The sequence below is a fragment of the Tursiops truncatus genome, chromosome 19, assembly GCF_011762595.2.
Source record: "Tursiops truncatus isolate mTurTru1 chromosome 19, mTurTru1.mat.Y, whole genome shotgun sequence".
Classification (NCBI taxonomy): Eukaryota; Metazoa; Chordata; class Mammalia; order Artiodactyla; family Delphinidae; genus Tursiops; species Tursiops truncatus.
Window position 1 is genome coordinate 181454 of NC_047052.1, and position 27542 is coordinate 208995.

At 57.1% G+C, this 27542-nt stretch overlaps 1 protein-coding gene across 6 annotated transcripts; it reads right to left on the reverse strand.

The window, feature by feature from the left end:
* Window positions 1–1389: 1389 nt before the first annotated feature.
* On the reverse strand, window positions 1390–27128 carry SPIRE2 (spire type actin nucleation factor 2). 6 transcript variants are annotated; one of them, XM_033845114.2, is made up of 15 exons: window positions 26858–27128; window positions 18909–18949; window positions 14270–14629; window positions 11612–11692; window positions 11361–11525; window positions 10587–10673; window positions 10290–10413; window positions 10018–10187; window positions 9223–9400; window positions 8146–8240; window positions 6938–7072; window positions 6779–6846; window positions 2796–2823; window positions 2071–2186; window positions 1390–1842 (listed from the first exon to the last, which is right to left on the reverse strand). In XM_033845114.2, the coding sequence occupies exons 1-15, from the start codon at window positions 27126–27128 to the stop codon at window positions 1620–1622; spliced, it is 2142 nt and encodes a 713-aa protein (XP_033701005.1). In that variant the 3' UTR covers window positions 1390–1619. The 6 variants fall into 6 exon arrangements, 4 of the variants coding, with proteins under 4 accessions (XP_033701005.1, XP_073651735.1, XP_033701004.1 ...); XM_073795634.1 differs by having other exon boundaries at window positions 10281–10413; XM_033845113.2 differs by having other exon boundaries at window positions 10018–10413.
* Window positions 27129–27542: the final 414 nt, after the last annotated feature.

The window sequence follows — 27542 nt, forward strand, 5'->3', positions numbered from 1 at the left end:
AGTGTCACCTGCCCTGTTTCCGCACCTGCAGGGTTATCTGCACTTAGAAGTGCTTTCTCCTTGCTGGTTGTGTGACCGGGGACAATTCTTTACCCTCTCTGTGCCAGTTTTCTCATTTTAAAATGGGGATAACAATACTGCCTGCCCATGAAGTACTCAGAACAAGTGCTGGGAACGGGCTGTTTCTCCTGGCTGCTCTAATTGTTATTGAGGGTCCTGGACCCTAGCTGAAGAAAGCATCTCACCCGTAGGCCCGTCTGTTACAAGTTCTGTCCCTTGGGGCCTCCTCCAGGCCCATATCTGTGTGCCAGGCCTTAGAGCCTGGCATCCGATAGGCCTGGCTGAAGATCCTGGGCAAGCTGCGCATCTGTGGCCAAATTCCCTCACCTCCTTGAGCCTCAGTTTCCTCATCTGTAAGATGGGGGTGACAAGAGAAGCCCCCGTCCTTGTGGGCAGAGCACCCGGGTGCTCACCCACACGTTTCCCCCAAACCTGCCGGCCCTGAGGAAACCCTTTGCCTGGAGAACAGGAGTAGAGATGTGGCGGATGAGGCCAAAGGGTCCCCAGGCTGGGAGGTGACAGGCAGCAGGCTGTGCGGCTGTCACACAGACACACACAGCCCTTGTCGGCTGTAGGACCAAGATGGCCAGATCATGGAGTGGGCCTGAGCACGCTCGTGTCATGACGGCACCAGGCGGCAGGTGGCCCCTCAGAGCCCAGTGTCCGCCCTTGGAGCACAGGCCCACCCCTGCAACTGCAGAGCTCTCAGTGCACACCCCGGCCAGGAGACTGTGAGACCACATTTATTCGGCCAGGAGTGGCCTTGTGTACAATTTACAGAGCTCCTTCCCGTACCAGGACCGCCAGCATCGCCAGGGCCCCCAGGCCAGCACCATCCCCGCACCTCTGAGTGCGGGAGGCCAGCGATACTGGCTGCGTGGCAGATGGCCAGGGTACGGATGTCAGGTGGGGGCCGGGAGTGAGCTTGGCCTTAGACCTTCCACATGGAGGGCTGGGATGCCCAACAGGGGAATCCTAGCCCACTCAGAGGTTTCCCAGGTGCCTCCGCAGCCCACGGCCCTGCTAGGAGAGCACAGGTGCGAGGGGGGTGCTCCAAGCCCCCTGGGGACCAAGGACCCCTGTCCCGGCCTGGACATCCACCCAGGGAGGGGAAGCTGCCGGAAAAGAAAACGTGCGGGTAGGACCTTCTTCCCAGAGCCCCTCTGCTGTATGCCCACGTGCCCCCTCTGCATCTGAGTGAGAAGACCTGTTCCCATCCGCCCCACCCCCACCCCACCCCCGCTCTGCTCAAGGAATCCTGAGAGGAAACAGCCTCCCCCAGGGAGGGTCCTGGAGTGAGTCTGACCCCAAATGAACTCTGGGGCCAGGAAGCATGAATATAAATATATATGCTGTGTGTATATATTATATAAACGTATCTGTATATGTATATATGTACATGCACGTCACGAGGGCCGGGGGCCGCCGTGCCCCAGGACGGGGGCTTCTCCGCCTGGTCCAGGACTAGCCTGGCTCCTCCCCAGAAGCATGGCCACCCGGGCACCCCGAAAAGCCTCGGACCGGGCGGCCAGGGGGCCGCGGCCAGGGGGCCACGACCATCACTTGAGGTCGAGTGTCCAGGTGTTCGGGACGTAGAGGGACTGGGTCTGGCGGGCGCGGCGGGGCGTGGTGTTGAGGGCGTCCACACTCCTGCGGCTGGAGCGCACCACGTCCGCCACGAAGCCGGTGCAGTCGCTGCAGACGTCCTTCAGGACACAGCCGTGGGTGTAGATGTGCGGGAACTCCTCCTCCACGCTCCGCCAGTGGGGCCCCTGCAGGGGTCTGGGGCAGGACGGGGCCGTCAGGGGTCCTCCCGAGTCTCCACATCCCCCCGCGCCCACATCAGGCAGAGCAAAGTCCATCCCGCAGCAGCTCTTCCTTGGGAGGAATTTGGGTCCTGGGCTCTGACCTCTCAGCCCCACCCCACCCCAGCACACAGGCCCCCGCCCAGCTTCCAGGTGACTGTGACACCTGCCCACCACAGGGACGTCACCAAGGGCAGGCACGCACTGGAAGGCGTCTCTTCTCTGTGCCAGCGTGACTTTGGCGGTTGACACCCTCTGAGGACTCTCGAAGCCCAGCGTGTACACAGGAATGTGTGCAAACTTCTTAGACGGCATCTTCATCTGCAACACAGAGAGACACTCCAGGCACCCTGGTCCCCCCGAGCAGCTGCCAACACACAAGATGGAGCATTGCGGCCTGTATGTAATCAGCACTTAACACTGACGAGGTGGTCTCTCTACAGCCAAGTGGCAGCATGAAAAGTAAGGGCTTGAAAATAGTGGTGGTAAATCCCTCAAACAGATGATTGTTTCTGGGATGAGGTGTAAAGGGGTGACATCCTTCCAAATATTATCCTTTACCTCTGTGCACACCTGCGTGTATGCAGACACCCCAAGCTGCTATAAAATGAGGCTTTCCAAAAACACTCAAGGAATTTGGGGTGTCAGAAGGAGGACTTTTAGAGAAAGAGACGGGTCTCCTGGCACTGGCCTACTAACACAGAATATTTAATTTTTAAAAAAAGGGACCATTTACAAGGGTCTTTAAAAACTGCAGTTTTGGGAAGTGTAGAAGTGGATCGCTCTGGAGGAAGGAGCTGAAGAGGTGAGTAGTGAGCAGGGATCACCCGACAGGAGACAGCAGAGCCTCTGCCCACCCCCGGACAGGCCCGGTCGGGCCGCAGGACACCTGAGATGTGGGCCCTCGCTCTGACCCCAGGTGGTCCTCACCTTTATGCTGCAGGAACTGCAGACAGCTCTGGAGAGAAAAGAAGAGGGTTTGCAGTGTCAGCTGTGAGGGATCCAGCACCCGCCCGGCACACAGGCGAGGCCAGGCTGTCACTGCCTCCCGCTTGACCCCTGGCCACGTCAGTGCTTTACTTTCATTTTACTCCCAAATCTTGCTTTTCTTTTTACTCAGCTCTGCACCCAAAATACTTCTGCCCCTCCTCGCTCTTGCTGGGGAGCATCTGGTCTGGAGTGGAGGGTACCTGACCCCTCTCTCCACAAGCACTGTCAGAACCAGAGGGCCCTCAAGTGAGATGCCCGTCTTTAAGCAGTGATTAACAGTGTTTATTTCCCATACGTGATTTCAAAAGTAAATGCCTTCTTGTTGTAAAAATTCAAACACTAGAGAGAATTTTAGTTTAGACACGAGTCCTCTCCTGTAAAGCCCATCCTAGAGACGATCCCTCCTATCAGCAGTTTCCATTCTCCATATCTAAGCATAAATTAACAAAAACATACATTTAAAGTAAAAATACAGTAAATGAAATGGGGTATCATGTGTACTATTGTATAAAGATACACCAGGGCTCTTCTCCACATCAGTACAAATTGTCCAAATTCATTTTTTAAAACAAGGGACCACGCACTCTTGCATGGATGTCCCGTAATTAATTCGCCGTCAACAAACCTCTGTATTAGTTTGATTTTATTTTACTGTGGTCAGGAAACATACTTTGTATGATATGAATCCTTCCGCATTTTTGAGACTTGTTTTTTGACCCAGAATAGTCAATTTTGGTGCACGTTCCATGTGCACTTGATAAGAACATACATCGCACTGTTCGGTCTAGTTTCTCTAAATGTCGCTTAGATCAAGTTGGTGGTAGTGTCATGCAAACCTCCTAGACCCTTAGGGTTTCGTATCTCTAACTATAAGCATGGATTTAGCTATTTTTCCTTGCAGTCTGTCAATGTTTTGTTCCATGTATATTGAATCTCTTGCTAGGTGTGGAAAATGTTCAGGATTATTTCTTCCTTTTAGTGTTATGAAATGAACTCCTTTAACTCTGATAATACTCTTTACTCCATAGTCTACTTTGTATCATATTAATATATCAAGTCAAGCTTTCTTTAGACTAATGTTGGTGTGGTGTATCTTTCTCCACCCACCTCCCTCCAACCAGTGTGTGACTTTTATTTAATGTACATGTCTTGGGAATTCCATGGCGGTCCAGTGGTTAGGACTCCATGCTTGGGTTTGCAGGGGGCTTGGGTTTGATCCCTGGTCGGGGAACTAAGATCCTGCAAGCCGTGCAGCGTAGCCAAAAAATAAAATTAAATTAAAAATAAATTACATGTCTTGTAGACAGCAGATTGTCTCGCTTTCTTTATTCAATCCGAGAAACTCTGCCTTTTAATTGGATTGTTTACACCATTTACGTTTAATGTAATTGTTGATATAATTGAGTTTAAGTCTATCATCTTGTGATTTGTTTTCTTTTTGTCCTATTTGTTCTTTGTTCCCTTTTCCTGTTTATGCTTTCTGTATTGAGTGTTTTTTATGATTCCATTTTATCTTCTTTGTTGACATACAAGCCATTCCAGTGGTTGCTTTGGGGCTCATAGGATAGTCTTTAACTTATCACAGTCTTCCTTCAAGTAATATTTTACCATCTCATATAAAAACTTATAACAGCATACTTACAGTCCTCCATCTCTGGTCTTAATGCTACTGTTATATTTTTTTACTTACAGATATGTGATAACCCCCAAAATACATTTTTATTAATTATTTGCATGCCTGGTAATCTTTGATTGGATGATGGACACTGAATTTTACCTTGTTGGGTGCTGGGTATTGGTTTACCTTTTAAAGAGGTATAAGAAGATAATCTTATATGTTAGGAGTTGCTGTTCCTAGTGCTCTTATTGCTTTGTGTACATTCAGGTCTCCATCTGGTGTCACTTTCCATCTACGTGGCAGACCTCATTTAACATTTGTTCCAGTGTGGGTCTGCTGGTGAAGAATTTTTTTGGCTTCTGTATTTCTGGAAATCTTTACTTTTGCCTCTTGCTGGGTACAGAATTCTAGATTGACCGTTTTTTTTTCTTCTTCTTCTTTCAGTACCTTAAAGATGTTGTTCCACTGACATCTTGCCTGCAATGTTTTGATGAGGAACCTGCAGTCATCTTTCTCTTTCTCTGTACATAACATGTCTTTATTTGCTGACTGACTTTAGGAATTTCTCTTTATCACCGGTTTTGATCAATTTAATTATTATGTGTCTTGGTGTGATTTTATTCATATTTCTTGTGCTTGGGGTTCACTGAGTTTCTTGTAGGTTTATATTTTTCATCAAATTTGGAACACCTTTTTAGCTATTATTTCTTCAAATACTTTTTCTGCCCCCACATCTTTGGGAACTTTAATTACACCTATATTAGGCTTCTTAATGTTATCCCACAGCTTGCCAACACATTTTTCATTTTCAAATTATTTTTTCTCTCAGTGTTTTTGTTTTGGGTAATTTTGTTTTGGATAGTTTCTATTGCTAGGTCTTCAAGTTAACTAATCTTTTCTTCTGCACATTCCTCTGAATGTCTAACCTGCTATAAATCATCCAGTGTAATTTTCATCCCAAACATTCCAGCTTTCATGTCTAGAGGTTCGATTTGTCTCTCCTTTACCTTTTCCATGTCTTTAACTTTGGCAGCATATGAAATGCAGTTCAAAACTTTTAATGTCCACAGGACTTCCCTGGTGGTCCAGTGGTTAAGACTCCGCACTTCCACTGCAGGGGGCGCGGGGTTCAATCTCTGGTTGGGGAACTCAGATCCCGCATGCTGTGCGGTGTGGCCAAAAAAACAAAAACAAAAAACCTTCCAATGTCCTTATCTGCTAACCCTAAAATGTGTGTCAGTTCTGGGTGATGTGGGTCATGGGTCATGTTCCCCTGCTTCTTGACATGCCTGGTAATGTTTGATTGGACGCCAGGCGTTTCATCTTGCTGGCTGCTGGATATATTTTTATTCCTATTCTTGAGTTTTGCTCTGGGAAGCCGTCAGGATACTTGGGAATAGTTTGGTCCTTTCCGGTCTTGCTTTTGTGATTTGTTAGTTCTGGAGCAGTGCTCAGTCTAGGGGCACTTATTCCCACTAGTGAGGCAAGACCTTCCTGTGTATTCCACTCAGCAGCCATGAATCACAACTTTCCACCATGGCTGGTGGGAATAGACACTATTCCTGGTACTGTTCCTTTAAACCCTTAGGACAGGGTCAGTCAACTTTTCCTGTAAAAGCTCAGATAGTCAACATTTTAGGTGTGACTAAATGAATAATAAACAGATGGGTGTGGCTGTGTTCCAATAAAACTTTATTTATAAAATAGGCAGTGGGCCAGATTTAGCTCATGGGCTGGAGTTTGCCAATCTGTGCTTCAAGATGATTCCTTCCAAACCCTCAGTAATTTCCTTGCGTGTATGTGCTGATCAGAACTCTGAACACTCAAGGGGGACCTTCTGCAGGTCTCTTGAGACCTGCTTCCTGGAGGACTCTCTCCAGAGGGGAGAACACCAGCTGCCCGGGTGCCCTCGTTCTCAGCTTTAGCTCCTCCACCCCAGGAGCTGAATAGGCTACGAGTCCAGAGTTGAGGCCGTCCTAGGATAGAGCTCACCCTGTCTGCTTCCCGTTGGTTGCTTGATACCCGATGTCTTGAGAACCAGTGTTTCATGTCTTTTCTTTCTTTTTGGCTGTTTCATGCGGAAGATGCCTGTCCTGCTTCCTGTTACCCCACCTTGGCTGAAAGTGGGGGCTGCTCAGCCGTTACGATTAGATAAAAAATTCTGTCCCTTCCTTGCACAACTCACAGTGCCTGACAGATCGTCCTCAGAATCGCAGGAAGCTCTACTAGACAGAAGCCTAGAGGCTTCTTACCCCTCCTTCCCATGTTAATTCACAGCCAAGGTGCATTCAGAAGGCTCACTCACCTCTTGCAAAAGAGACAGGTGGACGGCCAGGAGAACAGTGGGAACTTGGTCCGGCAGCAGCAGCAAATCTGTATGGAAAGGCCTGCTTAGAGCCCAGTTTTGTCCAGAACTCGCCAGGCCCAGTCCTGCCCTCGCCTGCCCCAACCCCGGGCCCCTCACCTTCCCCTTCTTCAAACTGCTGAAGAGCTCCTTATTCTGCAGGAACTTCTCCATCTCGGCCTTCACCAGCACACGGCGCACGTCCATCACCTCCTCCACCGTCAGAGCCAGGCTCTCCACGGGGTGGCTGAACTCCTATGGCAGGAGGCCCAAGGGGCCGGTCTCAGGCTCTCAGGGCGTCTCCATAAGTTCCCCTCTTCCCGGAGGACCCTGGCACCTCCCTGGCCTCGGTCCACCAAGCCCAGCAGCTCCATAAAACGCCCCGCTCCTCAGCTCGGCCACGCCAGGGAGCCGTACCGCTCCCTGGGACTTCTCTGTGCATGGCTACAGGCAAGGCTTCTCTGACCTGGCCCCGCCCACCCCACCGGCCAGCCCCCAGCCCGTCCATGGCCTCGTTGCACATGTAACCCTTCAGCCCATCCCACCTTCGTCCGCAGTGCTCCCAGACCTGAAGCATCTGCCTCCAGCCTTGCTCCACACCTGCCAACACCAGGCCAGTCAGAGCCAGCCAGAGTCCCAATGCCCACTGCCCTTCCTCCTGGAACCCTCCCCCGCTCCCACCTCCCTCCCAGCGCCAACCATCCACTGCGACTCCGGGTCTGCCAGTCAGGTGGTTGCACCTGTCCACCTCGTCATAAGCGCCCGGCCCTTTGGGCCGCCATGACGAGTACACCCTGTCCTAGCCCCCAGGGGAACAGTCCTGTGTTCTTAGCACAGAACTCCGTCTCTCAAAGCATCAGCAAGGTGTCCTGTGGCCCCCCAGGCACCTCACTGTTCTCATCGCATTTGATAAAATCATGCACCAGGGTTCAGGTCCAAGTGGGGACCTCAAAACGTCAGCCACTGTTAGCTCTTCACAATGAAAAGTCAGACAAAATTCACAGCCAATGAAACGGAGGCGCCGAGAGGGAGCGGCACAGAGTCAAGACCTGAGAAAGTGCTCTCCAGTGTCACCAGGCTGCCTTCCAGGCACAGGGCGATGGGCTTCTCACCTGTCCTGAGCCCCCAGAGGTGGAACTGGGCTGTCCCCTTAGCAAGGCCCCTCTCCGGCCCCGGGGGCCGCAGTACCCAGAAGGTCCAGGGGGCGGCAGCAAAGCCCAACCTGCCCAGGTTGGGTGGCTGGAGCGCGGAGCCCTCACCCCTCCTGAGCCCAGCTGGCACACCAGCCCAACACAGCCACCTTGGACCACCGCGCCTCCGTCACTCACCAGCCACTCGGAGGCCCCAGGCCTGTCCTCGACTGAGCCCAGGTCACTGCGTGGCGGGGAGCCGGGGTCATGCCGGGACTGGACGCTGACAGAACCTGGTAGAAGAACCGGGGGCTGTCAGGACAACCTGCAGGTGTTCTGGCATTGGACAGCTGTGCCCAGGGAAGGGGGAGATGGCCCTCCAGGCAGCAGGAGGTGGTGGTGCGGTGGTTTCCTGGGGGTGAGGGGTCTAGTAGAGGACACATCACCCACATCGAGGGCCTATGCAGTGCGGCAGGCCAGAGGGGCCCGTATCTGAGCCCCATGATGGGGCCGTGGCAGCCTTGGTCAGCGCCCCTCACCACCCTTTGCCTGGAGACCCAGAGGGGCAGAGAGGGTCGGAGGGGGAAGAGGGGGTCCACCTCCACCATGGGGGTACAGTGAGGTACGGAATGCCTGGCCTGGACCTCTTCACACCAGGAGTGAGTCATAGCCACCACATGAGACCATCCCGAGAGGGGCCAGAAAGCAACACAGGGGCTCAAGGTGACCCTGAGGGGAGAGAAGGGGGCCTGGCCATGCCTGGTGGGAGGCACTGGGCAGGGTGGCAACCCTGTGACCCGGGGCACTTGGTGGGGCCCAGCCTTCACCACGGAGGGGACCAACTAACCCTGCGTGGCCAGCAGAACCGTACCGTCCTGCGTGCTGACCGATGGGGAAAGGGCGGGGCTCGTGACAAAACCCAGGGCACTGGTCAGGCTCCAGAGTGGTGTGTGCTACTCTGTGGGCACGTCTCCATTGACAGAAACACTAGAAGGATCTGTCAATCGTCCATCCATCCAGCTTTCTTTCTATACACCAATATGTCAACGGCAATTATCCCTAGGTAATAGAATGACGGGAACTTTTTTTTAAAGTTTTACAATGAGTATGTATTACTAATTTAATAAAGTTTCAAAAGGTGGGGGATGGCTGCCTGGGGTGATAAATACCCTTCCTGCAGGTGTGAGCTCCCTGTACCCTCTGAAGCCGCTGGGACCGGGCAGGGGCAAAGGGCGCCCGCAGGAGGGTGCCCAGGGAAGGGAGGGCAGCACCCACCTGGCTCCTGGGCGCTGGGCGTCCAGGACTGCACGCTGTCCGCACGCGGCCGAGCCCGTTCCAGGCCTCCAGGGGGCTGTAGGCCAGAGGTCACCTCGCTCCGGAGCTGGGCCAGGTCGTGCTCCGAGAAAGAGCGGTCTCGCCTCAGTGTCACCTCCCCACACGGCGACTCTTCCTCCTGCGAACACGCCAGCCGGCACCTCCCTGACCTCTCTGCCCGCCAGCGCCTCCTGCCGGTCCTTGGACCAAGGTGTCGGGCACAGGGGCCTCCGCTACACACTGCCCAGGCCAGGGGGAGGCGGGCGCCTCGAAAACCACACCCTGGTCTGCGGCTCCTGGAAAGTCCTGGGAGGGCAGGTCTGGGGGGCAGGTGGGGCCCGTGGACGTGGCCACCACCCTGGTCTCTGGGCTCAGAGGGCAGCAGCCAGGATGCAGAGCCCCGCTGGGACATGCTGGCTTTTCACCCCTGAAGGGGGCTGCCCAGCTTCCCAGCCCCAGGAGGACGGAGCACTCCGCTTTAGACCTTTCTGTGCAGAGGCCACAGTGGTCCAAGGCCACCGTCCCAGTGACCCTTCTGAGCCGCCAAGATGGGAAAGGGTCCTGAGCCCGGCCATGCTTGCCCCCAGGGCAGACCCAGCCCCACAGCAGGACACCGGCTTCAAAGCAGGGCGCGCCCCACAGAGCTGGACGCCGGATGGACGCTGGCTGTGTCCTTGCCCCCTCCCTCCTCCCCTCCTCCTCCCCCTCCCCCCCTCCTCCTCCTCAGTCTCTCTTCAGGAACCCGTGGGCTCTGACCTCGGATATGTTCATCTCCTCCATCTCAGCCAATGTGGGCGCCTTGAGCAGGACCCGGGGCCGCTGGCGCTGGGCACTGCTCCCGGCATCCGTGATGGACAGGTTGATGCAGGAAGTGGACTTGACGTCCCCAGAGCAGGCGTTGAGGATGCAGGGCAGAGAGCCGAACCCTGGGGCAGGCAGCAGGTAAGGCAGGACAGGACAGGACGGGTTGGGGGGTGGAGGGGAGGCAAGGGGCAGAGGAGGGGGTGTCCCGTGCTCACCCCGCTCACCCCGCCCATCCCAGTGCCTGTCCTCCACGGGGCGCAGCCTGCGTTCCTGCTTGATCTCCTCCAGGATCTTCTCATGCAGCGTTCTCTGTTTCTGGGGTAAGGGGCGAAGCCTTCTCTCTGAGACCTGCAGGGGGTGTGGCAGTGCCAGGTGGGGGCCGACTCCCAAGCTGGGGAGGAACCCTGCATGAGGAATCCGGAGCCCACGGCATCACAAGGTCGGACATGGAGGCCCTGTGTGCTCCTGGGGCAGTGAGCGCCCCAGAACCAACCTTCCAAACGCCCCAAGGGAGCCGGTACCTGCTTCAGCGGAGGCCGGGAGCGGATGAAGTCCAGGATAAGTTCGTGGGCATCCTTCTTCACCCTGGGAGGGATGTCCCCGTTGACCTGTGTGTGGGGTGAGGGCAGCAAGGCTAAGGGCCCACCTGCCAGGGCTGTGGCCTTGAGAGGGGCTCATGCAGCCATGGGCAGCGCCTGGGCCTCACTCCAGCCTCCCTCTCAGTGGCTGTGCGGCCGTGGCCTTCAAGGCCCGACCACAGGCTTTCCCTGCATCTCAGATTCTTCATGTGGAAATGGGGGTTAGCGGCACCAGCTCAAAGGGTTGTCATGACGATGAAATTAACTCGCACGTTTAAGATTCTCAGCGATGCTGGCACACAGCAGGGGCTATGTGAGCGTTAAATGCGACAATCCTGCAGCCTCAGCTCCTGCCCCTGGTCCCCTTCTCCCTGCCCTTGTCACACTGTGTCCCTGAAAGGACCATGCACCACGTGACTCCGGGCCACGTCTGCCCCAGTTCAGTGGCCAGCACACCAAGCAGGGGCTCCAGCGAGCAGAGGGGGGCTGAACGTGGACCCCCTTCAACACGGCCTACCATGACCTTGAGTAGCCCATCGTGACCTTGAGAGGCCCACCATGACCTAGAGCGGCCCACCATGACCTTGAGGGGCACACCATGGCCTAGAGAGGCCCACCATGACCTTGAGGGGCCCACCATGACCTTGAGGGGCGCACCATGGCCTAGAGAGGCCCACCATGACCTTGAGGGGCCCACCATGACCTTGAGGGGCGCACCATGACCTTGCGCAGCTTGTAGTTCCTGGCGCGGATGTCCTGCATCAGCATCTCGAAGGGGGTGAGCTGGAACTCTGTGGGCAGGGAGTTGAACTCCTGCTCCTGCACCTTCTTCAGCTTCACTCCGTGGCGCAGCTCCCGCATGAGCTGGACCCAGAGTCGGGCCTGGGGCCCCGAGAAGATGAAAATGGCCCTTAGCCCCGGGCAGGGCTCCCGGGCTGTGCCCCGGGCCAGCGGGGGCCACGTCTTACCCAGTCCGTGCGCCCCAGGCTGTCGAGCTCCATCAGGGGCTTTTCTGACTGCGGCTCATCCTCCCGAAGCTTCTGCAGCATCTGTAAGTCCAGGAGAAAGGGGAGAAGAGCAGCTGTGGGGATGTGGGCCCTGCTGGCCTGTCTCCCACATGGGCTACTGGTCCACCAGCTACAAAAGGGACAAGTGGGCATTTTGGACAAGGCTTTGGGGCTCAGAAAGATATCTGGGGGAACCAGGCCATCAGCCTTGGAGCCCCACGGGAACACTGGAGTCCCACTGGCTATCTGTGGCCGCATCTCCCAGGCAAGGGCAGGGGAGAAAGCACAACCTCCACGTAGCACCCACACAGTACCTCCTGGCTGCAGTAGAATCTGCCCCCTTCCCTCACTGATCCCCCTCACTGAGGGCTTCAGACCTCAGCTCACAGGGCCCCCGGGCCCCACGCACACCCACCCTCATGGGACACCCTCGGCCGCTTCTCTGCACAGGATCCCATCTGCAGTTGTACATCTATCTGCTGCTTTGATTGTTGTCTGAATGCTTGGCTCCATGAGGCCAGAACCACGTTTTCTGTTTTTGCTTTTATTTTTTTATCTTAGTGTTTCTGGCTCCTAGCACTGTGTGAGACACGTGCTAGGTCTTAAACATTGGTTGAATGAATAAATGAATCAATAAATGGGTAGTTGGATGGGTGGGAGGACAGCCGAGAGGGTGAGTTACACAGCAGGCCAAGGCAAACAGTCACAGGGATGGACTTCACGGCCTGGGGAAAATGCTGCCGTCACGGTGAGGCCCCAGAAGGACGCCGGGGATCGTGGGGCAGCTGTTCTGTGCTGAGAATCTGGGAAGAAGCTGCTAGGTTCGCTGCCCTGATCTTCGCAGCAGCTGCGGTTCTTCCTCCAATCTTCCTCCCTGGAGAAGCAGCTGCCTTTGGCGCACAGCCTCGCCCTCCCCATCCCCCAAATCAGACAGAACCGGTTACCCTGGCTTTCACCCCAAGCCACTTGCCAAACTGCTTTGGACGCTCTAGAAAACTCTGCCAAGTCTCTGAGAAGCACAAGGTGTGTGATTCTAAAAATAGACCTGCGTGTGACCTGGCGGTCTCTGCAAAGGGCAGGAAGGTGGGTCTCCTGTCGTTCCTGGAGTATCTCTACCTGCCCCCTGAGTAGGCTGTTTCTGCCCCAAATGCCAGCCCAGCTGCGCCCCACCAACAGCCTCCCTCTCACCACCTCCTCCAATTTCCCAGACTTCTCTTGGGTCAACTGCTTGAAGTCTAGAGCTGTTTGCTCCTAAAACAAAGAGCTTTTATTGCCTGGGTAAGGAATTGACCTCAGCAACAGGACAGGTGACAGAAAACCATTAGGACCATCCACAATGAGAGCACTGGAAGGACATCTCTGAGATGCCGGGGAAGCGTGGGGAGGGAAGAAGGGGGATGGGGCTTCGGAGGCACAGGCTGTGCAGAGGGGCCACCCCCCCTTGGGCTAGGATTGGGCTGTAGATGAGGGCCAAGTGGCTCAAGGAGCATCTGAATTGTCCTGCGCTGGGTCCCAGGCCCATCGATCAAAACAACCCTGAGAGCCTGCTCGAGCTCAGAGCCAGAGGAGCTGCGCAGGAACGCTTCCTGGTCAGAGGAAACGAGAGACACGTGCCCACAAGGGCCAGGGTGGAATCAGGGACCAGCAGCAGTTAATTCCAAAAATACCTCCCGACCTCTCCAAAAATCTCTGCTTTTTCTCATCTGTGAAATGCTGGTGGAAGGCAGGGGTCCCTGTGGGCTGTGACCCCCGTTTCAAGGAAACACCTCAGTTCCTGCCAAGGGAGAGGCTGGGAGAGCTGGGGCGGAGACTGTCACCTCCTGTGACTTTGAGACCATGAAGAAGCAGAGCAGCCCCGGGAGAAGGCCAGCTGGGAGCCGGGTCAGGCCCCCTCTGCTCTGTACTAGCTGTGGCGTGGGGCAAGGACACAGCCTCTCAGAGGCTTTCCAACTGCTCATCCGGAAAAAGGGTGATAACCGCGGAGGGAGGTGGAGGGGAACAGCAGACTGTCACCAGCGGGGCAAACACCTGGGCGAGTGTCCTCTCACTGAACTGCCCACCTCCCCAAAGCTCCAGCACGCTGGCACCTCTGCATGGGTCCTGGGCCGCCCTCTGCACCCTATTTTCGGAAGGAACCATCACCTGGGCAGGTGAGCCGGAGGCAGGAGGCACAGCCCCTTTTGCAGATGCAAACATGGGGATCCGAGAAGTTAATAACTAACTTAGAGGCAACAGGAGTGAGGTCACGGGGCAAAGGTGCCACTTACATAAGTTTCTGAGCCTCAGTTCCCTCCTGTGCAAAACCGGGTACGCAGGAGGTGTGCGGGTTAAGCTAAAACCTACAAAGCGTTCAGGGCACTCCCACACAGAGCGAGCTGCGAGCCGAGGATTTCCACCCCCTGTGGACGGACAGAGGGACACAGGGAAGGAGGCAGGGACTGGGGAGGGACAGCCGGGCCCCGCCCTCCTGGCCCCGCCTCTGCGGGTGGAGGCGCCTTCACGGCCCCACCCCTTGCTCCACCCGCCCCCACGTGCCCCGTCTGCCTCGCCCTCAGCCCCTGCCAGGCGCCCCCATGTCCTTGGTCCCTACGGCCTGGGCGTCGCCCAGTCTCCACTCACCTCCTTGGCCTCCCGGACCCTGGCGAGGAAGGCGCGCAGCTCCAGCGTCTCCACGAAGAGTGCGCGGCACACGGCCTGGTAGTGGGTCTGAGCGCCCCGGGGCTCGGTCAGGCGCGCGGCGCACAGGCGCATGGCCTGTGTGAACGTGCGCACGGCGCGGGGGCCGCCCTCGGCCTCCTCCTCCTCCTCGGGGGCCCCGTAGCCCTCGTCGGCTGCCCCGCCACCGCCATCGTCATCGCAGTCGCTGTTGGCCATGAGGTCGATGAGCCGCTCCAGCTGCGGGCTGAGCTCGCGCTCCACGTGCTCCGCCAGCCCCCAGTCCAGCGCGCGGTAGATGGCGAAGCCCAGCGACTGAACCACCTGCGGGACAGGGGCCCGCGGTCACAAACAGGCAGGGAGGGCACACACGAACTGGAGGGGTGCCGGGAGGGGGCCAGCGGCGGGCCGGGGTCCCAGCTGCCGCAGGAGAAGGTCACCACCGCGCGGCTTCTAATGGTGAAATGGAACAGCAGCTGTCCTCCCTGGGGATGCGCCCAGGGTCACCCAAACGGGGAACAGGGTGCTCCCCGTGCAGCACAGCCACTGTGGAAAACCGTGTGGCAAGTTCTTGTAATCCAACACGCTTTTGCCACGGGACTGCAGCTCCTCTCTGGGGAATTGAACCAAGAGAGAGGAAAAACGTGTATCCACGCTAGTCGTGAGCTGGGCAGCCGTGTGGAGCCCTGACCCCCGTGCACAGCCCAGAGCCAGAACTCCAGGCTGCTGGGCTCCGCATACAAATCTACAGTCCCCAAGGGCAGGCCCACGGCTCCCAGCCGGCATGGGGGGTGGAGGTTGCAGCAGCATAGGAACGTTGGAAAAGGTCTGTGTTCTTGAGTACAGTGTCGCTTACATGGTATACACGTTGGTCAGAACTCACCAAATGTGAGTTACCCCAACGGCTTTGTTTAAAAAAAGACAGAGAGGCAACCTAGTGAAACATTAGCTTTTCATATGCTGTAACAGTATATTTTAAATCAGAAGAGAAAGACTAGCTCATTCGATAAAGTTTGACACTGGAACTCACAAAAAGCAAGATCCCCTCCCTTCAGTATTTTAAGCTGCATGTAAATTTCAGTGTATGTAAATTTAACCTGAAAAAGAAAAACCTAAAAAGTAATTGTACCTGAGGACGGGGAGCAGGGTGGGGTCACCAGGGGGCAGGTGGGGAGGGAAGGGGCGGGGCCCGCAGGGAACAGGTGTGTCCTTAGCTGCGGGGGGCCCACCATGCTATTCTGCTGGCTTTGTATATGCTTGAAATTCTTTCTCCATAATAAGTTTTTTTAAATTAATTAATCAATTAATTTTTGGCTGCGTTGGGTCCTTGTTGCTGCGCGCAGGCTTTCTCTAGTTGCGGCGAGTGGGGGCTACTCTTAGTCACGTTGCGCGGGCTTCTCACTGTGCCAGCTTCTCTTGTTGCGGAGCACGGGCTCTAGGCACGCGGGCTTCAGTAGTTGTGGCACATGGGCTCAGTAGTTGTGGCACGTGGGCTCAGTAGTTGTGGCTCGCGAGCTTTAGCTGCTCCACGGCATGTGGGATCTTCCCAGACCAGGGCATGGACCTGTGTCCCCTGCATTGGCAGGCGGACTCTTAACCACTGTGCCAGCAGGGAAGCCCCATAATAAGTTTTTTAAAAAGTGGATTAGCATATTAGAAACATGAGTCCTGCGGTAGAGAGACCTCTCCACTCTGCTTTCAATTTTACTTGGTGGGGAACTCTGTTTTCACAGACTGCCATTAACATCTAGGAAGCCAGGTTCTGTGGAAGACAGTCATCTGTCCCAGTGCCGTGTGCACCCCACAGTGGCCCTGGGACGCGGGTCTGCTCGACAGGGAGGCACCAAGGCGAAAGCAGTTCCACGCCAGCCAGTGGCGCAGCTGAGCCTAAGAAATAAGAATGAGGAAGCTGGACTTCCCTGGTGGCGCAGTGGCTAAGAATCCGCCTGCCAATGCAGGGGACACGGGTTCGAGCCCTGGTCCGGGAAGATCCCACATGCCGCGGAGCAGCTAAGCCCGCGAGCCACAACTACTGAGCCCGCATGCCACAACTACTGAAGTCCGTGCGCCTAGAGCCCGTGCTCCACAACGAGAAGCCACCACAGTGAGAATCATGTGCACTGCAACGAAGAGTAGCTCCCGCTCGCCGCAACTAGAGAAAGCCCGCGCGCAGCAACGAAGACCCAACGCAGCCAAAAATAAATAAATAAATCCTTAAAAAAAAAAAAGACTAAGGAAGCTGCATCCAGTGTGCACCGCACTTTGTTTTTGCGTTTGAAACTGCTTTCGTGGTTTCCCTTGAGGACTATGATGCAGAAGATACACACATGCCAAGATGACAACAGCTCTTTGCCACTCAACCTTGCCACAAGCCTTGAGGTAACCTCTAGTTTCACAGGTGGGGCAGAGACACAGAATGGCACAGGATGGCCGCGCTGGCCTGGGGGTCGGGTTGGCCTGCAGCCGGTGCCCAGACCTTGTGCCACGGACAGAGCTGCACCCTCACCAGGCACGTGCGGGCCACCTGGCCTCCGGGGCCCTTCTGGCCTCTCCTCTTCTTTCCTGAGATCCTACCCCCCTGGGCCCCAAGGGAGTGGGCTGGAGCAGAGCTGAAGGACAGGCGCGAGTGTCAGTGCTGTGCAGGGGACAGGGCACGAGAACAGGCCTTCCCTGTCCTGCAGAAACGCCTCCGAAGACACCCTGAGCCTGGAGGGGGCCTAGGGGCGTAAGCCTGGCTCGGGACACTGGACGCGTGGGAAGAGCAAGGGCCCAGTGGGAGAAAAGTTCCAGCAAAAGTCAACAACACTCCCAGCCTGGAGATGTCTTATCTCTGCCTCAGGAGGCGAGGGTCAGACCTAGCTCCAAGTCGCACCCTAGAACCATGAGTCAGAGGCCCAAAGGCCGAAGGCCGGCCACATCTGACAGGTGACCGAAGGGCCAGGCCGTGGCTGGTGCAGTCCCTGCGGCAGTGGGATCTCCAGAAAGCGCCTGGATGCCCCTCAGGACCGCTGGGTGGGCGAGGGCCCCACTTTACACAAATTTCCAGCGGTCCTTTCTTGGCTCAGAGGTGGGGGCCGGGAAGGAGATGGTAGGGGGGAGTGAACTCCACTCCCACCCCCCCGGGGGGACCTCACAGCCCCCGCCAACCACAGGGGTGGCCCTGACTCAGTCTCTCCAAAGGAGGCCACTGTGCCCCATGGGTGGGGCAGGCAGCAAAGCTCCCCTGCTCCAGCGCAGCACAGCCTGCCGCCCACCCAGCCTCCCCCGGTGGTCCTGGTCGCAGGCCCGTGCGGGCATCACATCAGTGAAAGGGTTAACTCCACTGCAGTCTCTTATCTGATAGCTGCTCCTTAAAAGCTTCTCAGAGGCAAAGACCACCGGCTTCCCCATAAGGAAAAACCTGGGCAGCCAGCCAAGAGCCTCAGAACCCTGAACCCCGCCTGCCCGGGCAGCGTGGGAACCAGGCACCCGCAGGCCCAGTGGGCCAGCCCCAGGGACCGGCCCGAGTAACCGAAGGGCCAGTGTGAGAATCTAGGCAAACCGCACGGGAGACTGCCCTGCCCCACTTCCTCGGGTGGGGCTCTCAGGCTGACTGATGAGGCTCCAGGCAGAACGGTGCAGACTGGACCCCTACATACAGAGTTCCTTGTAAATAGTTTCAAAACTGCTAACAAGAGGCCTCCTTTGGAGCGGGAGGTCGTGAACACAAGTCTACTCGAGGCCTGCGGGCAGCAGGGCAGCCCCGGCAGCAGGAGCCAGCAAGCAGTGAAATCGGTTCTTGGAAACGCGTGGCTGGGTTTTTCCCCCTCAAATTCCAGAAAACTGTATAGCACAGAGTTCACGGCAATCCCACGGGAAAGCCATGCTGTGTAAACAGCAGGGCATCCACCCCAGCCAGAGGGGTATCTTATCACTGACATTATTAAGAATGGCCAGCATGGGGCGATGAGAAAATGTCAGAAAACTTGGGGATGGTTTTATTATTGTTTCTGCATTCTACACAGCAAACCACACAGCCTCGTTTGGCCTGTGCCCACACCCTTGCTCTAACACTGTGTTTAATATATAAATATGTATTTGCACAAAACTGGTTTTCATAAGGCAGGAGGATGATAAACATCAAATTCAATTACCTGCGGGCGGGCAGATGGGACGGGAGACACAGGAAGAGGTCCTGCCGGTGAGGTTTGCGTTCTGGGTTGGATGGGGGCTCCGGGACATTGGTTGTGGGCTGTTTTTCCTGTTTGTCCCCCGGACCCAATTCCTGTCCAACACTCTGTGACCAGGGGGCCCCGGAGACCACATCACCTTTGCCCCCCCTCCTCCCTCGGGTCAGTGTGAGGCCCCTCCAGGAGCCCGGGGGTCGCAGGGGAGAGGGAGGGAGGTACATCACTCCCCCTGAACCTCGGGCCCACCGCGTCCACACCACCCTGGCGGGCTCCCCCATCACCGCCTGCCCTCTGGGCTCAATCTCCCTATCAAGCCCTTCCACTAAGCCACTGAGCATTTATCTGCGTCCTGCCTCACGGGAACAACTGTATAACTTTAAGTGCGTTATACAAGACACCTAACTTGTAACGTGTAGAGTTTGTTTTTAAAGTACCTGGGCTTCCGAGCTGGCCGGTGACACCATCGCTGTGGACTCTGCAAGGGGAGAGAAGAGGCAGTCGGGACCAGCGTCAGCGGCCCTGGGACCCGACACACGGGGCCGGCCCCCACCCCCCACTGGCCCCCCACCAGGAGCACACAGCGCATCGCCCAAGGTCTCCATCAGAAACCAGAAAGCTGAGCCGTCGGTCACTGGACGGACACCAACAAGGCCCAGCTCCCGGCTGGACACCAGGCGAGCCGTGCAGCCCTGCCCCAGGGGCGGAGGGGCGGCTGGCAAAGACAGCCCCTACTCGCCCTGCACAGCGACCACTCAGAGGGGGCAGCCAACAGAGCCACGGAGTCCATCCTGCCCCCTCGGGAAGCAAGGCTGGGGGCACGAGTGAAAGGGGAGAGAGGAAGTAGCCAGGGGCCAGCTCGGGTCAGCCAGGCCCAGGGAAAGCCCTCACGGTCGGAAGCCGCACACCCCCAAATCAGAGCTAGATGAGAAACCCAGACGCAGTGGAAAGGGCAGGCCTTGCTCCAGAGTTCCCGACAGCTGCGCTGGGTCAGCTGGCGTCTGGCCACCACCTCTGGGGATTTCTCCCCAGACTGTCTCTGCCAGAGACTCAGAGTCCCTGGGACGAAACCCAGGTGCTGAACTGGGCTCTAAGTATTTTATTAGGTTTATCGTTAAACACGGCACTGAGTTGGCATGTTTACAAGTACTCAGTTGTGTAACCGGTATACAGCCCAGGAGGTAGATGGTTCTCGTACCCATTTCACAGATGAGGAAACAGAGGCCCAAGGGAGTGAGCTCGTTTGCCCCAAGTTGTCACAGCTAGTAAGTGGTGGTGCCAGCTGTGGCCAGGCTGGGGGACCCAGAATCTATGCTCCAGTCACTCCCTGAGCCACCCCCGGGCCTCCCAAGAGGCCAGGCTGGACAAGACACAGAAAACCCACCTCCTTCCACCACCTTCCTTGAATAAGGCACGCAGAACTGTGTTAGGCTATGAAGTTTAGCTGCCTTAAATTGAGGTGGAAAAAAAACACAAACCGTTGGGCTTCCCTGGTGGCGCAGTGGTTGAGAGTCCGCCTGCCGATGCAGGGGACACGGGTTCGTGCCCCGGTCCGGGAAGATCCCACACGCCACCGAGCAGCTGGGCCCATGTGAGCCCAGTGAGCCATGGCCGCTGAGCCTGCGCGTCTGGAGCCTGTGCTCCGCAACGGGAGAGGCCACAACAGAGAGGCCCGCATACCGCAAAAAAAAAAAACAAAAAAACCCAAACCGTGAAATTCTCTGCTAAGCGAACCTGCTGACTCTGCAAATATTTTCAAAACGCCATCAAAAGGCAGGAAGATCGCCAAAGACAAAGGGCGTTTGTGTCGGGCTGGTCCATTAAATAATGGCAGACACTGCAGCCCAGCATCAGGGGAGTTAATGCAACAGTGAGCATTAACTCCCAGCGAGCAGCTGGCCGTATACAGGTGTTGGATGGTCAGTAAAAGCCTGTAGCTGTGAACGGCGGCCATGGAAGGTGCGAGGGATCACACTTGACAAAGGTGCTTCCCGGAGGTGCCAGGGCCCCGAGTTTCCCTGATTTCAAGGGGGCAGGGGGCAGCCAACCCTCAGCGCCCATCACAACCCAGCACGGTCTGGAAGGTGAGTGTTCACCAGCCCAGTTGTATTTTAAGTCGCAAGGACTGGAGAGCCCCACGGTGGTTCCGTGCCCAGCGCTTTGCTGCAGAGCTAGCAGATGACTTACCGTGGCTGCAGCCGGCACAGACTCCTCGTGGAGGCTGGCGCCACGCCTCCCTCTTTACAGAGGAGGAAACTGGAGCTCAGAGAGATACAGAGATTTACCAAGACCACACAGCTAACAAAAGGTGGAGCTGGGGCTTCCGGGCGGAGCTGACACAGTGGTGGGCACCCTGTGCTCAGGCGCCCTGGGCTCAGGACAGGCCCATCTGCCCAGTTACAGGGGTGCCAACTCCAAGCCACCTCCTCCTTGACTGGGCCGTACCCGGAGGCCAAACTCCCTCCCAGGAGTCTAACAGGATCACAGCGAAACCCTAGCATCTGACACTCACTGGCGTATCTGCTTAGATGGCCACGTCCTGGGACCAGAGTAACCAGTGCCCAGTGCTCCGTTTGTGGGCCCCCACAGCGTGGCCCTGGCACTGAACCGTTGACGCTGTCCTGGGGACCAAGGACTCCTTCTGTGTGAAGACCTGGGTAGCAGGAGTGGGGCCCTACAGGGGCAGAGAGGCTGGGCTGCATACCCCATGAGCGAAGCCTCCAGGGCACACGGGTCCCCCAGGGACCCCAAAGACCTGAAGCCTCTCCTAGAAGCATGGGGCAGAACTGGCAAAGGGCCGAGTGGGCTGAGCGTACCGTGGGGTCATTTGTCATGGGACCCCAGGCATAGGCATCTCACAGGTGTCCCAACAGGGAACACAGCTTGTCGAGGGACTGCCTTCCTGTGAGGTAATCCTTGGTCAGAGGTGGGACTAAATCTCAATGCCATCTACAAGCACACCAGCTCACAGTCACACCCTGCCCGCGCCTGCGCACACACGCACGCACGCACGCACGCACGCCCGCCTGCCCCATGCAGTGCCTTCAGCCCTCGGCCCCATTTTCTGAAGGGGGTGCTTGGTGTTCCCTGCAGCGGAGAATGTTTCCCATCAAGAACTGTGCAGTGGAGCAGCGCCCAGGCCCCTGACTCCCGCAGTCCTGCTCTGGGCCCAGCACGTGAACCTGCAGGAGCTGCTTCCCTAGCTGTGTCTGGGGAGGTGCACAGGGGACCGGGATCACAGCCCACAAGCCAGCGCCTCCGGGGCCAGGTATGCCCCAAGGCTCCCCAAACATCCACATGGCCTCTGGGGCAGTTGCTATCAAAGCCCCACTGCACAGAGAATGAAACTGAGGCACCCAGAGGCCTGAGTAACTTCCCAAGGTCAGGCAGGGGTGGGCGCAAGCTAAGGCTGAGTCTACTCGCCAGCGCCGTCCCCACCTCTCCCCGAGGGTGACTGCATGGCTGCTTTGCCTCCTGAACCTCGGTGTTCTCGTCTGTGGGATGGGCTCACAGCAGTGCTTCCCTCGCTCCCCGTCTCCCAGGATGGCAAGGTGGAGCCGCTGCATCCCGGACCATATCTTGACTGTGTGACCCCACAGGAGCAAAGGGCCCAGGAGGACCCCTGCGTGACAGCAAGGGTGCATGGTAGCTTTGGTGGGGGGGTCAAGAAGCAGGAGACAAAAGCCATACGGGAAGGACCTGGTTCAAAGAAAATGTTTCAACCAGAAACACTCTGGCTGCCAGGAGGAGATTCAGCGAAGTATGCTCTCCTCGGAAGCAGGATTTCATCTTTCCAGCCAGCCCCTACTCTCCTCTCACTGCTGGACACTCAGCCCTCACCTGTATGTCCATCTGTGTGGAGAGCCACTTAAAAAGACACAGGTGGGACTTCCCTGGTGGTGCCGTGGTTAAGAACCCGCCTGCCAATGCAGGGGACATGGGTTTGAGCCCTGGTCTGGGAAGATCCCACATGCTGCAGAGCAGCTAAGCCCGTGCGCCACAACTACTGAGCCTGCGCTACAACTACTGAGCCTGCACTCTAAAGCCCACGAGCCACATCTACTGAGCCCACGTGCCACAACTAACGAAGCCTGCGTGCCTACAGCCCGTGCTCCGCAACAAGAGGAGCCACCGCAATGAGAAGCCCGCGCGCCGCAACGAAGAGTAGCCCCCGCTCGCCGCAACTAGAGAAAGCCCGCGCACAGCAACAAAGACCCAACGCAGCCAAAAATAAATACAATTTTTAAAAAAGATATAGGCAAGCTATAAAGACAGTCCCTGGTCACTCAGGAGGCGATCTCCCAGTGAGGCCCAGCAAGTCCACCTTGAGGGCCCAGGGCCCACAGGACACGCAGGGTTGCCTGGAACACCAGGGGTCCCCCTTCAGCTCCTGGGAAGGGACGTGCTGGGCCAGGAGGCGTGGGAAGGGGCATCTCCAGCGAGCACAGACGGCCCCACGTACACACACAGTGACAGCAGCGCAGAAACAGCAGCACATGTGTCTCTGTGTCTGTGTGCACAGATCCCTGGGCCCAGGGTGATGTGGGCTCCATACTGATGTTCCCTCATGAGTCCTCCCCAGTCCCTGGGCATGTGCCACTCTCAGCCCAGTTTATGCAGGAGAAGTGGGGGCCCCAGCACTGCTACTTCTCCACCTACTGGGCTGGAGGTAAAGAGGTAGATAGAGAACCGGGCCCCATGAAGCTCATGACACAGGGGTGCCAAGGTCCAACACAGGACAAACTAAATGGTCTCAGTGTTTGGCACTCAGGGCTGCACGCGAGGTGAACTGGGAAGGCCTCGCCTCTAGGCAGCGGTGGGCTGCACGGGGGAAGCTTCACCCTGGAGACAGGGCCCGCTGCTTGGTGGGGGGGGGGGGGGGGGCCTGGAAGGGCCAGTGGCCTCAGAACTACAGGCAGGAAAGGGCAGAGTGGGAAGAGGGGTGCGGGGGCAGGTGTGACCTGGCGGACAGGTCGCATGAGCACCCAAGCGTGAAGAGAGGGGCCTGTGAAAAATTCCAGCATCAAAACTGACAAGAAAAACCCCCAGAAAAGCAGGGCAATGTGTAAATTAGCGTAAGCAGAGTGGAGAAGGCCGGAGGTGAAAGGAACCCCATCGACACCCTGCGCCCACCCTCCACCTGCCCAAGGGCGTTTTCACGGTGGAGAGCCTGGTGCCTGGAGAAAAGTATGCTGTTTCCCCGCAAATGTCGGCTGGGAGGATGGGAGGTCTCAGGCAAGGTGACAGCCGAGAGCTGCTTTGGAGCAGGCAGTGTCCTGGCGGGCCTGCCCTGGAGGCATCAGGCGGACAAATGCCACTGAAAGTGTCCCAGGACCACTGACCACTGGCCACGCTGCATGAACGGGCTTTGCCTCAGAGGACGGTCAGCACACACACTGCAGAGATGCCTGATGGACTTTCTTGCCTCAATTTAAAAACAAAACAAAACACCCTTCCCCATCAGGAGGTTTTAATAATGGCCTCTTAAAAATAACTTCACTGTTAGGGCTTCCCTGGTGGCGCAGTGGTTAAGGATCCGCCTGCCAAGGCAGGGGACACGGGTTCGAGCCCTGGTCTGGGAAGATCCCACATGCCGCGGAGCGGCTAAGCCCGTGTGCCACAACTACGGAGCCTGCGCTCTAGAGCCCGCGAGCCACAGCTACTGAGCCCGCGAGCCACAACTACTGAAACCCGCGCACCTGGAGCCCGTGCTCCGCGAAGAAAGAAGCCACCGCAATGAAAGCCCGCGTGCACCAACGAAGACCCAATGCAGCCGTAAATTAATTAATTTAAAAAATATAAAAAAAAATAACTTCACTGTTAACATGTTTTTCCATTTTCCCACTTGAAAAAGGGGGCTTCCAAGCAGTTATGAAGAAGTCTTCAGACTTGCCGACTAGGAAGTTTACTCGAGTAAGCTTCCCCTGCTTAGCTGGAAGTGGGAAGTATTCCCACTCCTATGCTAAAGTAATAGTACTCCTCCACACCTCCGGCCCCCCGCAAGTCAGGTTTAGTTTGGTTGTTGATGTCTTTCCTTTTTTCTTCTTTTTGGCCACGCAGCATGTGCGATCTTAGCTCCCTGACCAGGGGTCAAACCTGCTCCCCCTGCAGTGGAAGCACAGAGTCTCAACCTCTGGACCGCCAGGGAAGTCCCTGGTTGTTGCTTTCTTTAAAGTTATTTTAAACGTTGACTTAATGCCTACATTTACCAGAACTTCCTGAGGGAGGATGGGAACCTTCTTCTCAACTGCGATTACAGCACGAGATAAACACGCATCTTTCAGTGAATCCAGTAATCACTCAAGTCCCAGAGAAACGCTGGGTTAGCTACCTTAGGGAGACAGCTGGTCTAAAGTTTCAGCTGATTCACAAAAGCTCAACAGGGACAGAAGAGAAAGTTCAGGGTAATCTATTTTTCTTAACCTTTAAAGAGGCAGCGAGTCACACACCTCATCCCCCTTTACAAGACATGTTTATGGACAGAAACCAAAGATCCTGTCTAAGGGAAAATGAAATTGGGCCCCTCTGTGTCGTGGGCTGGGACGCCCCCATACAGGTCAGTGGAGAGTGGCCACACGTGAGCTTTGAAGCGCAGCCTTGGATTTCCAGTCGGCCTGGGTGAAGGCAGCACAAGCGCCGCTGGGCCTGCAGGGACCAGGAGGAAGGGGCTGACGCATCGCCGGGCTGGAGGAGTGGACAGAACCAGATGACCGCTGCACCCGAGGATGGCCCTTGTGGTCCACTGTGGAGAGTACTGACCCCACAGTCAGAGATGCAGGGACCCCTCAGCTCTGCACCTGACTGGTGGCAAACCACTTACCACTCTGGGCCTCAGCTTCCACATCTTTAAAATCAGAGGGTCAGACCAGGCAGGCCCATTATAGTCCTGTACTGCTCTGCGGTGCCAGAAGCCACCCCCTGGGTTACACTGTGTGCCTTCAGGGATGAGGAGGGCCACAGGGAAGGTCTTTTAAGGAGGACATACAGCTTTACGAGAAAAGCTCTTGGTGAATATGCAGACTCCAGGGCCCCCCGATGACGAGAGGCCATCCTGTATCGTGCTCTCAGCCCAGCCTTTGAAGACAGTGGACACAGGCATTGAGAGCATCAGGGCTGAATCCAAATCCTGCCGCTTCCTGTGTGACTATGGGTAAGCCTGAGCCTCAGCTTACCCGACTGTAAAATGGGAACAGTACTGTTTGGGTCCAGCTCTTATTATTTTCTCCTGTCAAGTAAGTGTTTTTGTGGAAAATAGAGCAACTCTCAAGTGTCACACAGCTGAGGTGTTAAGGGAGGTGGGAGCAGGGTTCAGAGATGAGAAGGAGCTTGTGGAGAAACAGTGTCGGTCGTAGTGGGTGGGAGAGGTTCCGCGGACCCCTCCCTGTTACCAAAGGAGCTGTCGCTTCTGGCTAGCTTTGCCCTGGTCCTTCCCAGACCTCCATGAGTTTGCCCATGGATTTCTGCAAACCCACCCCCTCCAGCACACACAGCTGGCCTGTGTGCTTCCCCAAGGGTATCACTTTTGGGGGTAATATCGTCATATGCTCCGTCCCAGCACTCTGCTTCTCCAGGAAGAAAACTTTTTTCTTAAAGAGGCTACAAATCACTTAAACTCATCATTGTCCATAGACTTCAAGTACCTTTCAAGGGCTTCATTGTTGGTTCCCGTTCATGGTTCAGAGCAGAACACTAAGCAAGTTGTTCCCCAAATTTCACACATTCTCTGTTAAATCCTCATACCCACGGAAAACGAGCCCGAGAAAAGCGTGTTTCCTTTCGTGCCTAAGCGCCTGTCCTGTACCTACCAGTCCAACAAGGATCCACACCACCAGTCACTGGGTGGGAAGGTCTGAGGGTTGCAGACCCCCAGAGGAAAAAGGAAGCAGCCCAGGTGGGGAGAACCGCGGTAGGAGGGGCAGAGTCCAGTCTCCCTGCTGAAGGGCCTCAGGCAAGGAGCCAAAGCCCCCTCCCTCCTCTCCAGCCAGCAGCGGGCCCTGATGTTAAGATGGGTTTCAGGTGGGGGGAATCCAGGAAAGGGGGGGGGTGCGGTTCCCAGGTCGAGAGAGTGACTTTCATGTCTAGCAGAGGGAAAGAGGAAAAGCAGGGGCAAGGGGCGGAGGTCCGCGTCCCAGCGGAGAGTTGCTGGGGGCTCCCAATCCAGAAAGGGGAGAGGAGGAAGGAGGGCCTTCCAGTCTCGTAGAGAGAGAAGGCGGAGGAGGGGCCCCCAGTGCGGCAGAGGGAGGGCGCGGAAATGGGAGAGGTCGGCGGGTCCAGAGAGGGAAGGCGCCAGAAGCGGGGCGCCGGGTCCGGGTCCAGGTCCAGCAAAGGGAGGGAGGGTCTCAGCCCCTCCCCGCGAGCGGACACCGCCCCCCGCCACCGGCCTCACCAGCCGCGCCGGGCTCCCGCTGCGCGCTGACCGAGCCGTCCCTGCGCAGGAGGATGTCCGCTGTGTCCCGGATGCGCCGCCGGCCGCCCGGCGCGCCCCGCAGCCCGCGGCAGCACTGGAAGCACACGGCCCACGCCTGCTCCTCGTTGATGGGCTGCTCGTACGCCTTCAGCACCTCCTCCAGGGACAGCTCCCACGGTTCTGGCCGCCCAGCGCCCCCGGCCCGCTCGCCCGCTGCCGCGTTGCCGCTGGAGCTGCCGGCCCGGGCCATGGCCGCCCCATCATCGCCGCCTGCGCGCCCAGCCCGTTTCCATAACAGCCGCGCCAGGGCCGACGCGCCCGAGAAGCGCGGGGGGCGGATCCCGCGCCGCCAGCCGCTGCTTTGTCATCGTCGGGCCCCGCCCAGCGCGAGCGGCCGCAGGTGAGGCCTGGGAGAGGAGGGGGAGGGAAGGGGAGGGGAGGAGGGGGAGGGGAGGGGCGGGAGAGGGGAGGGGAGGGGAGGGGAGGGGCGGGAGGGGAGGGGAGGGGAGGGGCGGGAGGGGCGGGAGGGGCGGGGGGAGGCCTGTGGAGAGGGTGAGGCAGGTGGGAGGGGGTGGAGAAGCCGGGATCCGGTTGCTGGGGGGAGGGTCCGGGGGAGGGGGCGCGGTGAGGAAGGTGGAAGGGACTGGGGGGCGGTGTGCAGAGC

Bases quoted from the DNA above. Each gene is read 5' to 3' on its own strand.
- SPIRE2 (XM_033845113.2), bottom strand. From the start codon at position 27,128: ATGGCCCGGGCCGGCAGCTCCAGCGGCAACGCGGCAGCGGGCGAGCGG. The intron at 6,847-6,937 runs GTGAGGGGCCCG...CTTTCCATACAG, and splicing joins GCAGTTTGAAGAAGGGGAAG to ATTTGCTGCTGCTGCCGGAC. The intron at 2,824-6,778 runs GTGAGTGAGCCT...TTTTCTCTCCAG, and splicing joins ACCTGTCTCTTTTGCAAGAG to AGCTGTCTGCAGTTCCTGCA.